This window comes from Natrix helvetica (assembly GCF_964273705.1).
Source record: "Natrix helvetica genome assembly, chromosome: 5".
Lineage (NCBI taxonomy): Eukaryota > Metazoa > Chordata > Lepidosauria > Squamata > Natricidae > Natrix > Natrix helvetica.
In genome coordinates this window covers 146,347,408-146,360,584 of record NC_138551.1, presented here as the reverse complement: position 1 = coordinate 146,360,584, position 13,177 = coordinate 146,347,408, and the positions used below count along the sequence as shown (strand labels likewise).

The following is a 13,177-nucleotide window of genomic DNA, read 5'->3' as shown; positions in this document are numbered from 1 at the left end:
TGGTCAGACAGTCTCCTTCACGTTCCCTAAAGTCATTCCTGTTGCCTGTAACTCCATGTTGGAGAAGTGTGCGCAGAAATGCATATTGCAAAGAAAAAAGGTGGATGTATGTGTGTGTGTGTGTTACAACCCCTGGTATGCCCAATATATATATATATATATATGTTGTATTTGTGCTGATAAATATATAAAGGGAGACTAGTATAGATCTATTTCAAGCTATTTAGCTCTCATCAGCTAGCCATACCCTTACTGGGATTTGAACTAGCTGATGAGAGCAAAATAGCTACCTGATGAGAGCTAAATAGCTTGAAATAGATCTATACTAGTCTCCCTTTATTTATTTATCAGCACAAATACAACACAAATATAAAAAGGCAACATTAAAAATACGTTTTTCTGCCTGGATGGTCTCCTGCAGTGAGCCGATAGACAGAAAGGGGGAGTAGTGAGTTCCCTCCCATATTTGGGCATACCAGGGGTTGTAACACAAATACACACACACACACACACACACACACACACACACACACACACACATATATATATAGGGCGGGGGAAGGGAGAGGAGGAAGAGCCTGGGGAATTAAAACAAACTTAAGTGCCAGCCCAAACTCCATCACCTTGTGCTGGCGACAGGCAAGGGCTTTTCCCTATCAAAGAAACTGAAGGTCAGCCTTCTCCTCATTGATCTTGCAATGTTTGTTAATTACTCTGTCACTGATGTGGCGAAGGATAATTAAACAGCTCTGTTTATATCTTATATGCATAATTATGAGCGTTGCCAGTGAACTCATGGAGGCTGGAGAAGAGGGAAGGGACAGATGAAGGGAGATGAGCTTCGGCTGCGTTATTAAAACGGGAGCGCGAGGGGAGGGAGGGAGGGGAAAACTTGGACACCCACATCCCCCCCCCCCCCAGCTCTCCCGGTGCACAAAAGGGAGAATTTTTGACGGATCATCGGGCGAGATCCAGGGAAGCTTGTCAGAGACGCGGGGAGAAAGGGTGAAGTGTCGAGCAAAGTTATTAAACCTGAAGGGGAGAAGACTTCATTTGAAGATGCCCTTCTGTATAGAGGGTGGGGCAAGGGACCTCTGGAAATTCGACGGTAAATTGCTATGCGCTCTGCGGCTGCTCCCCCCGCCACTTTTTATTTTATTTTAAACCTTTCCCCTTGTAATCGTTTTCTGGCGCTCCTTCTGTGCCCAGCCCGAGTGCAATAGGAGTGAAACCTAAGATTTAGTGGGCACATCACAGATAAGCAAGGATGCAAAAACCCTCATAGGCATGCTGGCATCCCAAATCCCCTTTTTAAATCCTTAAAGCATTAAGAGTTTAAATTTCTCCACTGCCTGGCCCTCACATGGCAGAACTTGGCTCTGGGTTTGGCAATGACCTGTCAACGAATACTTCAACGTCAACCGCAACAATACGCGGACAAAGGATAGATACACACTCAAGGTAAACCGCTCCAAGCTGCAGAAAATATGACTTCAGCCACAGAGTGGTCAACGCCCGGAATGCTCGACTCGACTCCGTTGTTACATCCTCAAATTCCCGTAACTTCAACCTCAAACTGTCTACCGGGGACCTCACCCCTGTTCCTAAGAGGTCCGTAAAGAGGGCGTGCATAAGTGCACCAGCGTGCCTACCGTCCCCGTCCTACCGTCCCCATTTATTCGTACCCATTTCCTGGGTTCGTGTTTATACTTAGACCTGTTATCTCGTTTGAGAAACTACCGTATTTTTCAGACTGTAAGACACACCGGAGTATAAGACGCACCAAGATTTTGAAGAGGTACATTGAAAAAAAAAAGCTTTTGCCCTCCCTGCCGGAACACTCTACAAGCCTCCCAAACCCTCTGGGCATCCATTTTTGAGAAAAATGGGATGTGCGGGGCAGGGGCCAAAAATGCTGTATTCAGTGTTGTCTACAGTTGGGGTTTTTTGGGGGGAAAAACAAGGCGTGCAGAGAGTTTGGGAGGCCTGCAGAGTGCTCCTGGGGGCTGGGGAGGTTCAAAACACTCCTGTTTTTGCTAAAAACGGGTCCGTTTTTTGCTCGTTTTTGCCCTCCCCAGCCCCCAGGAGCACTCAACAAGCCTCCCAAACCCTCTGGGCACCCATTTTTGAGAAAAATGGGATGCCCGGGGTGGGGTTTCAGGAGGCCAAAAATGCTGTATTGAGTGTATAAGAGGCAACCAGATTTTCACTCTCTTTTTGGGGAGGGAAAAGGTGCGTCTTATGCTCTGAAAAATACGGTGAATAAAATAAAATAAATAAATAAAACAAAACTCTTCTTGCCTGGGCTCTGTTAGATCAGGGGTCCCCAAAGGCCCGAGTCGAAGCCCGCCATTGGGACGCGGGCCTGTTTGAAAGTGGGCCACGTGGAGCTTCCCCTCGCGCTCACACCCGAAGGTGTGTGGAGGGAGGGCGCTCACGCAAGTCCAGCTTCCTACGCGAGTGCAAGCGCCCGCCACTCGGGTCAGTGGAGCTTCACGCATGGGCAAGCACGCTCACGTACACCCTCTGGCGCTGAGCTGGGCTGCCAAGATGAAAAGGTTGGGGACCATGGTGTTAGGTTACAAGCGGTTCTCGGTTTACGACAGTTCGTTTAGTGACCGTTCAAAGTTACGATGGCGTTGAAAAAAGTGACTTAGGGCCCTTTTTCACGGTTAGAAGCTTTCCAGCGTCCTCAGGGTCACATGATCGAAATTCGGACGCTTGGCAACTGGTTCACATTTATGACCGTTGGTCACATGATCCCCGCTTGCGACTTTCTGACAAGGCAAAGTCAGTGGGGGAGCCAGATTCACTTATAAACAAATGGGCTTACTAACTTGTCAACCGCAGTGATTCGCTTAACAGCGGACGCAAGGAAGGTTGTAAAATGGGGCAAAATTCACTTAACCAACATATCCACTTAACAATGGAAATTTGGGGGTCAACTGTGGCCGGAAGTGAAAAGCAACCAGCATTCAGAAACTAACTGCAAAAAACTCAGCAAGACTGGCAAAAATGTTTAGTACAAAATGCTAGAAATGCAATCAGTCCCCCAGGCACATACTACCACATGTGGTGGACATGCAGCAAACCAAGAAAATATTGGGAGAAATTACATAATTGGCTGGATGAGATAACTAAATAGTATATAGATTCGAAGATTATATCTCTTGGGAATAATACCAGAGGGTTAGGATAAAGGGACCATATATTTAGTTTTACATATACTGACAGCAACAAGGATTATATTTGGCAAATACTAGAGAAATGAAAATGCTCCGCCAGACGAGGAAAATTTTTAGAATCTGCTGAAATGGATAGGTTAACTTTTAGAATTAAGGATAAAGAAGACGCGGAATATTACCTGATATGGAACAGCTTCTATGAGTGGCTAGAGACAATGGGTAGGTATTAGAGGAAAAAAGACTACGAATGTCTGTATTAAAATAGAGATGGTTTTCAACTATAAGTATGATAATCTATAAAATGTTCTGTGTTTCCCTGAAAATAAGACAGGGTCTTATTTTCTTTTGACCCCAGAAATAAGCGCTTGACCTGTCTTATTAAAAGCTGTCTTATTATTTTGGAGGTGCAGGAGGAGGAGGCGACCTCATGGCTGCTGCTGTGTTGCAATATTTTTGGGGAGGGCTTATTTTACCGCATGTGCTCAAAAGCCCGATTGGGTTTATTATCCGGGGAGGGCTTATTTCCAGGGAAACAGAGTAAATAGGCCAACATATAAGAAAAACCCCAGTTTAAACTACTTGGTTATACTAATACAATTATATTTAATACAAGTGTTATCGTAATATAGTTACCGTTATGAGTTCACGTGTTAATATTTACCATGATTTTTTAAAAAAAATTCCGGTCTTTGTCTGTGTTAACTGATATATCCTGCATTCATACCCTGTATTCAAAAAGGCATTTGACAGGGTAATCTGGCTCGGCTCACTCACCCATATCATTCCTCTTTTTCTTCTTCTCACCTTAAAAGCAAGAGTTTGCAACCCCCAAAACCTTCAGAGAAAACAGGTGGGCACATACATGGGGGTTGCATCAAAAGGAAAGGAGGCACTTTCTATTTGGGGACGGAGGTTACATTGCAAATCCATGCGTTATTGATTCATCTTATTTTAATTCACCATTTTGTACCTGTATTCGCCCTATCACAGTCCCATTATCCTTAGTTTAGCAGTTGCTATTGGCGTTTTAAATAATTCTGAATAATATGTATTTAAAGTTTGGGCCTTTTAAATAATATATCGGAATGGTCCTCATTTATTATATATGCACAAGGTAGCATTGACTGTTTTAATGGTATGCAATGTTTCGGTCACATTTTGCAACCCCGTTTTAAATATATGCACCCAATTATGTTCATTTAAGGGGTGTACTGCCTAGGTTACCATGGGGGTGGGGGTGGGTGGAATTCAAGGTTGGGCTGGGGTCTTCCAGTTACTGAGAAGACACTGAACTGCCTGAAGGGGCTAAGGGAGAGAAAGAGAGAGATGATGAAGGGAGGGAGGGAGGGGGGGAGAGAGAGGAGACAGGGAGAGAGAGGAAGGGAGGGAGGGGGGAGAGGGAGAGAAAGAGAGATGATGAAGGGAGGAAGGGGGAGGGGGAGAGGAGAGGGAGAGACAGGAAGGGAGGGAGGGGGGAGAGAGAGAGAGTGAGAGAAAGAGATGAAGGAAGGGAGAGAGAGAGAAGAAAGGAGAGAGGGAGGGAGGGGGAGAGAGAGAGGGAAAGAGAGGGAGAGAAACAGAGATGAAGGGAGGGAGGGGGAGAGAGAGGAGACAGGGAGAGAGAGGAAGGGAGAGAGGGGGAGAGAGAGAGGGAGAGAAAGAGAGATGAAGGAAGAGAGGGAGAGAGAGGGGAGAGAAAGAGAGATGGAGGGAGAGAGCGAAGAAAGGAGAGAGGGAGAGAGCGAAGAAAGGAGAGAGGGAGAGAGAGATGGAGAGAAGGGGGAGAGGGAGAGAAAGATGAAGGAGGGAGGGGGAAGAGAGATGGAAACAGGAAGAGAGATGAAGAGAGGGAGGCGGAGAGTGAGAGAAAGAGAGAAGGGAGAGAAAGAGAGATGAAGGGAGGGAAGGAGGGGGAAGAGAGATGGAAACAGGAAGAGAGATGAAGGGAGGGAGGCAGAGAGGGAGAGAAAGAGAGATGAAGGGAGGGAGGGAAAGGAAGAGAGACAAAGGGAGGGATGAGGTTGGAAGAGGTCAGCCCACATCCATCTTGCAAATCAGGAACAGTAGACAAGAAAATGTCCTCAAATCTTCACATTCTAGTCCTAAAAGCATGCAACTAACTCTACTCCATGCAAAAAATGCTCCCATCAAGGAGATTGCCCCAGGCTTTCTGGAAAGGCAGGTCCCCATGTGGCCAAACTAAGATATTCGAGCCACCGCGAGTCGCCATCTCACCTGAAGCAGCTCCTCCACTGAGCTTAGCGCTGGGTTCACTGTTGGAGGCCCGAAAGCTTTCGTCCTTCAGGGGAGGCCCGTCTGAATCTTGGCCGTCGGCAAAGCTGCCATCTTGGGAGTCCTTGGGGGGCTCGGCTTCGTCCCCATTATCCTCGTCGTCGCTGCAACCTTTCGGCTGGACCATGTAGACCCCCTCGGGGGGCACCTCCGTCCCCTCGGGGGCCTTGGCTTCCTTGTTCTCGATGCGCCCCAGCAAGGGGTCCTCGCTGTACTCGCCGTTGACCCACTTCTCGATCACTTCCCGCCGCTTGTCCTCCTCGATCTTCGTCCCCTCCGAAAATTTGGGCCCTGGATCCTTGGCCGCAGCCTGGCCGACGTCCTTGGGGGTGGCCGCCTCACCGCCAGCACTTTCCCACCCCAGGGGAGCTTTGTCGACCTGTCCCTGCTCTGGCGCTTTGTGCTCAACAACGACCTGGCGGCTGAGCTTGGCACAAATTGCATTTAATTTCAGGCCACCTTTGCGCTTGGCAGCCATCTTGGGGTTTCCTGAGGTTGTGTCAGTGCATATATGTCTTTCAGCTGGAGGAAGGGACACGGGGGAGAGAGGCACAGAGAGAGAGAGAGAGAGAGAGAGAGAGAGAGAGAGAAATAAAATGAATATTAGCAGAGGTTTATCAATGGTCCTATCCTGCGCGTGGATAACGGCCTTTTTCGAGGCATCGTGCGCACAATAATGACACAATCTATACATAGAACAGGCGTCTGTGGAGATTCTCAGACATCCAGGTTATGGTTGTCCCAAAGGTTTTTTTTTTCAGGAGGCCACTGGACTTTCTTATCTTTTTTCTTTGAAGACCTTTCGCTTCTCTTCCAGGAAGCTTCTTCAGCTCTGACTGGATGGTGGGGAAGAGAAGGATTCCCTCAGGGTGAACACAGACAAACCTCCAAGTGGCCTCAACGACCCTCTAAAAAGGATGCAAACGACCAGGGGTCTGCGAGGAATATAAATCCTTCCATTATTCCCCACCATCCAGTCAGAGCTGAAGAAGCTTCTTGGATGAGAGACAAAGAGAGAAATAAAAATGAATATTAGCAGAGGTTTATCAATTGTCCTTAGGGCGAACACAGATAAATTTCCAAGTGGCCTCAACGACCCTCTAAAAAGGATGCAAATGACCAAATCCTTCCATTATTCCCCACCGTCCAGTCAGAGCTGAAGAAGCTTCTTGGATGAGAGACAAAGAGAGAAATAAAATGAATATTAGCAGAGGTTTATCAATTGTCCTCAGGGCGAACACAGATAAACTTCCAAGTGGCCTCAAAGACCCTCTAAAAAGGATGCAAACGACCAGCGGTCTGCGAGGAATATAAATCCTTCCATTATTCCCCACCGTCCAGTCAGAGCTGAAGAAACTTCTTGGATGAGAGACAAAGAGAGAAATAAAATGAATATTAGCAGAGGTTTATCAATTGTCCTCAGGGCGAACACAGATAAACGTCCAAGTGGCCTCAACGACTCTCTAAAAAGGATGCAAATGACCAAATCCTTCCATTATTCCCCACCGTCCAGTCAGAGCTGAAGAAGCTTCTTGGATGAGAAATGAAACACCTTCCAAGAAAAGCAAGGAACTCCAGTGACCTCTTGAAAAAGTACTTTATGTGTGTATGTGTGTGTATGTATGTATGTATGTGTATATATAAACATACATACATACATACATATTTGTGTTACAACCCCTGGTATGCCCAAATATGGGAGGGAGCTCACTACTCCCCCTTTCTGTCCTTCGGCTCATTACAGAAGACCATCCAGGCAGAAAACCATATTTTTTTATTTTTTAATGTTGCCTTTGCTATGTTTGTGTTGTATTTGTGCTGATGTATTAGCTTAGTGGCTAATACATCTGCCTAATATGTAATACAGCCCAGGTTTGAATCCCAGTAAGGGTATGGCTAGCTGATGAGAGCTAAATAGCTTGAAATAGATCTATACTAGTCTCCCTTAATTTATTTATCAGCACAAATACAACACACACACACACACACACAATAAACACAGCAACTGATCGACAAGCTCAGCGCCTTCACCACTGAGCCCCTGCGTCCCTGTTTTATAGTAATTACTATTGTGCAATTTCTTATTTTAGGGGTTTTGTTTGGAAGTTATTTGCCCGGAGCCGCTTGAGCTAGGCAAGATCTATCTACTAACGAAACGAACCAAATTAGAATGACACTTGGGTTGGGGTGTTTTCCCGGAGACTCCGGGTCTTCTCCTAGCTTCTGCCCACGTACCTCCCTGCCCCCCCACATCCAGCCCCTGGTATCTTTCCCACTTAAGCCCTAAAGGTGGGCAGAGTATGCCATCCGTCTGAGCCCTGGTGGTGCTCCCCAGAAGCGTCTATGCCATCCCCCGGTGCTTCGACCTGACAGCACAACAGAGTAGCCTGAATCTTTAGAATGACCAATTGTCAGCAAGTGGCTGCTTATAGCAGCTCCGGGGCACCGTTTCCCATGAATAGCGACATCGGCCGACGGAGCCTTTTCACAAATGTGACAGCAAGGAGCAAAATGGCCCTTAAACCTTCCTGGAGATCCAGGGATGCTGCCTTCGCAAACCTACATTCCTAGGCTGCCAGAACTTAACAGACGTTAACTAACAGATTAACAGAGTTGGAAGGGACCTTATAGGTCATCTAGTCCAACCCCCCCTGCTCAAGCAGGAGACCCTACACCATTCCTGACAAACGGCAGTGCAGTCTCTTTTTGAAAGCTTCCAATGATGAAGCTCCCACAACTTCCGAAGGCAACTTCTGTTCCAGGTGTGGATTGTTCTCTCTGTCAGAAAGTTCCTCCTTATTTCTAGGTTGAATCCCTCCTTGGTGAGTTTGCATCCATTATTCCTTGTTTGGCCTTCATGGAAAATAGCGAGTCCCTTCCTCCTCTCTGTGGCAGCCCCTCAAATATTGGAACGCTGCTCTCCTGCCTCCCCTGGTCCTTTTCTTTACTAGACTAGCCAGGCCCACTTCCTGCAACGGTTCATCGTATGTTTTAGTCCCCTAATCATCCTGGTTGCTCTTCTCTGCACTTTTTCTACAGTCTCAACATCTTTTTCATAGTGTGGTGACGAAAACTGGATGTGGTACTAATACTGTAATAGTAAAGGTAAAGTTTCCCTTCGCACATATGTGCTAGTTGTTCCTGACTCTAGGGGACGGTGCTCATCTCTGTTTCAAAGCCAAAGAGCTAGCACTGTCCGAAGACGTCTCCCTGGTCATGTGGCCGGCATGACTCAACGTTGAAGGTGCACGGAACGCTGTTACCTTCCCACCAAAGGTGGTTCCTATTTTTCTACTTGCATTTTTACGTCTTTTTGAACTTCTAGGTTGGCAGAAGCTGGGACAAGTCACGGGAGCTCCCTCCGTTATGCGGCGCTAGGGATTCGAACCGCCGACCTTTCTGATCGACAAGCTCAGCGTCTTAGCCGCTAAGCCACCGCGTCCCTTAATACTGTAATACTTAAGACTGTAATAATCGGTAATAAACTGCCATTGCTTTGCTCTGGTTGTGAATTGTGGCTTTTTGAGGCCCCCGCTTCAGCCACTTTGGAAAGATTTCCTTGCGCTAAGAAAGTCCGCCTCCCACCGTTCCTTTCTCTTGTGGGACGAAGGCAGCCGTCCCTCTGCATTAAATGCAACGTCAGGCCACGGTTTTGCAAGATCTGGGTGGCCAGCGAGCAACAGCCGAAGGCAGAGGCTGTTGATCTCATTTTCAAAGTGGCGGGGAGCCTAATCGGGCCCCATCAACCCTGTGGGAGGCCTGCGAACGCTGCAAAATAATCACAGCACCCACGTTCGCATTGTTCTTTCTCACCCACAACAACGCGATTGCCCCGATAACAAGCAGAACAAAAACACGTACACCTGTTAGGGAAAAAAAAGAAAAAAGAAAAGAGGAAAAACACACAATCACCCGCCCGTATCCTCAGAGAAAGGACACACCCTGGACACGCCTAAGTACTGTACATCTAGGTTCGGCAGCCGCACATCTCAAATACTCGCACAAACACGAGCGCGCGTGCACACACACACACACCGGCTTGTGCAATAGAGGGGAATCCAGGTCAAAGTTTCGTCACCGCGTTTCCTTGCCCTTAGCTGCCCCAGGAGGAGGGAGCAACCTAGCATCTGTCCTCAGCTACACCTCAGCGGATGGTGGTAGGAGAAGGTGGAAGGAGGTTAAAGGCAGTAAAGGGAAACTCACACCCAGCCCAGCTGCATCGAACAGATCTGGGAAAGGGTGTGTGTGTGTGTATTTGTGTGAGAAACAAAATTTGAAAATACAAGTAGTCCTCGGCTTACGACCACGACGGAGGCCCAAAATTGAATGCTGTGAAGTGAGCTTTGCCCCGTTTCACGCCCCGCTTGGCCCCTTTCGTGCCGCAGGGGTTGCCGTTGTGAAGTTAGTAACCCAGTTGTTGAGGGAATCTGGCTTCCCCGTTGATTTCGCTTGTCAGAAGGTCGCAAAAGCGGATCACGCGAGCCCCAAGACACTGCGCACTGTCACAAATAGGAACCGGTTGCCAAGCGGCCGAATTTTTGACGGCCTGACCACGGGGATGCTGCAAGGGTCATGCGTGTGGGGAACAAACAGCCCTAAGTCACTTTTTTTTTCAGTGGCGTAGTAACTCTGAACGGTCATTGAATGTATTATTGTAAGGAGAGGACTTCCTGTAATGGGGGCAGGGCTTGCAAAGATGGGCTAGTTGGAGGGTCAACCTGTCCCAAAAGCCATGGGTGATAGCAATAGCCCTTAGAGTTATATACCGCTTCACAGTGCTTTTACAGCCCTCTGTAAGAGGTTTACAGAGTCAGCGTTTTGCCCCTAACAAACTGGGTCCTCATTTGACCGGCTTCGGAAGGATGGAAGGCTGAGTCGACCTTGAGCCTGATGGGATTTGAACTGCTGGCAGTGGGCAGTTAGCCTGCAATACTGTATTCTAACAGGAAGGAAGGAAGGAAGGAAGGAAGGAAGGAAGGAAGGAAGGAAGGAAGGAAGGAAGGAAGGAAGGAAGGAAGATAGCAATATCACCTACACTTATATACCACTTCACGGTGCTTTTACAGCCCTCTCTAAGCGGTTTACAAAGTCAGCCTCTTGCCCCCAACAATCTGGGTCCTCATTTGACCCACTTCGGAAGAATGGAAGACTGTGTCTCAACCTTCGGCCTGGTGAGAATCGAACTACCAAATTGCAGTCAGCAGAAGTAGCCTGCAGTACTGCACTCTAACCACTGTGCCACCATGGCTCTTACTGATTCAGTGCCAAGAGAGCTGAACTAAGTGCACTGATGCCCAGAGTGACTCTTTTAGACAAGACAGATGTTCCACCATCCGCCAGAGGTGACGTCAGCGCTTCGGGATGGGACAGGTTGGGAAACAGACACTCCAAAGATCCTATTTGTGGATAGAACCACAGAATTCCCTGTCCCTCAACCGACTTCACCTCTGATACCCAAGTGCATCAATACAGAGGAATCTTGAGTTTCTTTCTCACACCCTCTTCCTTCCAGAGCTCATTTCTGCCCCCCTTCCGACCCACACAAAAAGACCCCGAAGGGAGAGACTCTCAGCAGCAACACAAAAACCTTCATTGCACATCTCCGTCCCAGGGGCCGTCGTTTGAGGACTCCTGATTTAGTGCAATATAAAAAATGCAAATAATTTTTTCTGTGGATCACCAAAATTTTCTCGCAGACCACCAGTGGTCCATGGAGCACGAGTTGGTGACCACTGCTCTAGCTAGAGAGGAGGAAAACTTGCCAGTCCTGCGGTCCACCCTCTGTCCCCTGCCTCAAAAGTTCAGCTTAAACCAGGCATGTCCAAAGTGCGGCCCGGGGGCCAAATGTGGCCCTTTTTCAAATTTCAAGCAGCCAGCAGCCTCTTCTCCCCACTGGAGTTATTTGTTTAGTCTTTCATAAAATACCGCATTTTTCGAAGTATAAAGATGCATCTTTTTCCCCTCAAAAAAAAGGCTAAAAATCTGGGTGCATCTTATACACTGAATACAGCATTTTTTGCCTCCCAAAACTCTGCCCCCTTCACCAAAATGGCTGCGCATAGCCTTTAGGAGGTTTTCAGAGTTCTCCTGGGGGTGTGGAGGGCATAAATGAGCAAAAAACAGGCCATTTTTTGCTCAACTTTGCCTCCCCCCCCTAGCCCCCAGGAGCACTCTAGAAGCCTCTTAAAGGCTATTCATGCTCTTTTAAAAAAAAGGCCCATTTTCGTGAAAAATGAGCCATTTTTGGGAGAGTGCAAAAACTTTTTTTAAATTTGCCTCTTCAAAATCTTGGTGCGTCTTATACTCTGAAAAATACGGTAGTTAATTCGCATTTAATGTTAAGGGTTCAAAGAATGTCAGGCTGAATGATCGGCCCCACACATTTTCACCTCACCAAATCTGGCCCTCCTTGCAAAAAGTTTGGACACCCCTGGCTTAAACAATCCACCCACCCACTCCCACCCGCGACGGTTTTGATTCTCCATCCAGAGCCCTGGAAAAAAAAAGCTTTCAAGGCTAAGTAAACTTCCCCTAGGAATTTTTTTTTGTTTGTTTCCCTCCCCAAAAAAAGAGAAATGTTTTGCTTTCGCATCAATCCAAGGAAGCCATCTATAACCCAGCCTTGTCACCAAGTCCTTTTTCATCTCGGGCCCCGGGACATGGTCTCCCCGCGTGCCGTATTTATATCCAACGCTTCCTGAGAAAAACAATACAGTTCCCATGTTTACAATCCAAGAGTTTGGCCTGAGCGAAAGGAAAAAAAAATAATAAAAATATGAAAAAAAAGAAAAGGAGGAAGAAAAGCAGTTAGGAATTCCATAACCTTCCACTCACATTGGGAAAGTGGTGGAAGATCCAAATCTCCTTTCGGCAAACAGCTGAGTTTTTTTAAAAATAAAAAAGGCTCTAGTCCTCAAGAGGGTGCATAACTCAAAATGCCGGCAAGGAGGGGAAAAAAAAAGAGGAGGCAGAGGAGGAGGATCTGTGAATGTCTTCCATCTCGGCGTTTAAGCGCATGCCACAATATGTAAAATTAACTATGTGTGTGTGTGCAAATGTGCTTAACTTGCAAGTATTAATCCAGGTCACCACCTTATCTTAAGCGTTCGGCCTGTGCAGATGAAATAACAACAACAACAACAACAACAACAATTCTGTCAACGACTACTTCAGCTTCACCCGCAATAATACAGGGGCAAACAATAGATACAAACTCCAGGTAAACCGCTCCAAACTCGATCGCAGAAAATACGACTTCAGCAACAGAGTGATCAACATCTGGAATGCTCTACCTGACTCTGTTGTTACATCCTCAAACTCCCACAGCTGCAACCTCAAACTGTCTACCGTGGACCTCACCCCATTCCTAAGACGTCGGTAAAAGGGGGCGTGCATAAGATGCACCAGCCTGCCTACCGTCCCTGTCCTACTGTCCCCATTTAATTGCACTCGTTTCCTGTGTTCGGGTCCATATTTATATTTATACATGCTGTCTTGTACATGTTTGACAAACTAAATAAATAAATAAACAAACAACAAAACCAGTACAAACTAGGCAGAGGCGAATTCTCCAGGCACATCCGACTTGCTTCCTATGGTGCCAGTTTGCTGAGAATACAGCTGGCATTAAAGCAGTGGTGAAATTCAATTTTTTTTACTACTGGTTCTGTGGGCGGGCTTGGTGGGTGTGGCACGGGAAG

General features: G+C 47.1%; 1 protein-coding gene across 1 annotated transcript in view; it reads right to left on the bottom strand.

Moving 5' to 3' along the window:
- The window catches only part of CASZ1 (castor zinc finger 1), a 149,209-nt gene that overhangs the window by 70,419 nt on the left and 65,613 nt on the right, over positions 1-13,177 (bottom strand). Inside the window, exon 2 of the mRNA XM_081955524.1 lies at positions 5,421-5,999. Within this exon, the coding sequence (XP_081811650.1) occupies positions 5,421-5,999 (579 nt within the window). The remainder of the gene's footprint in view (positions 1-5,420; positions 6,000-13,177) is intronic.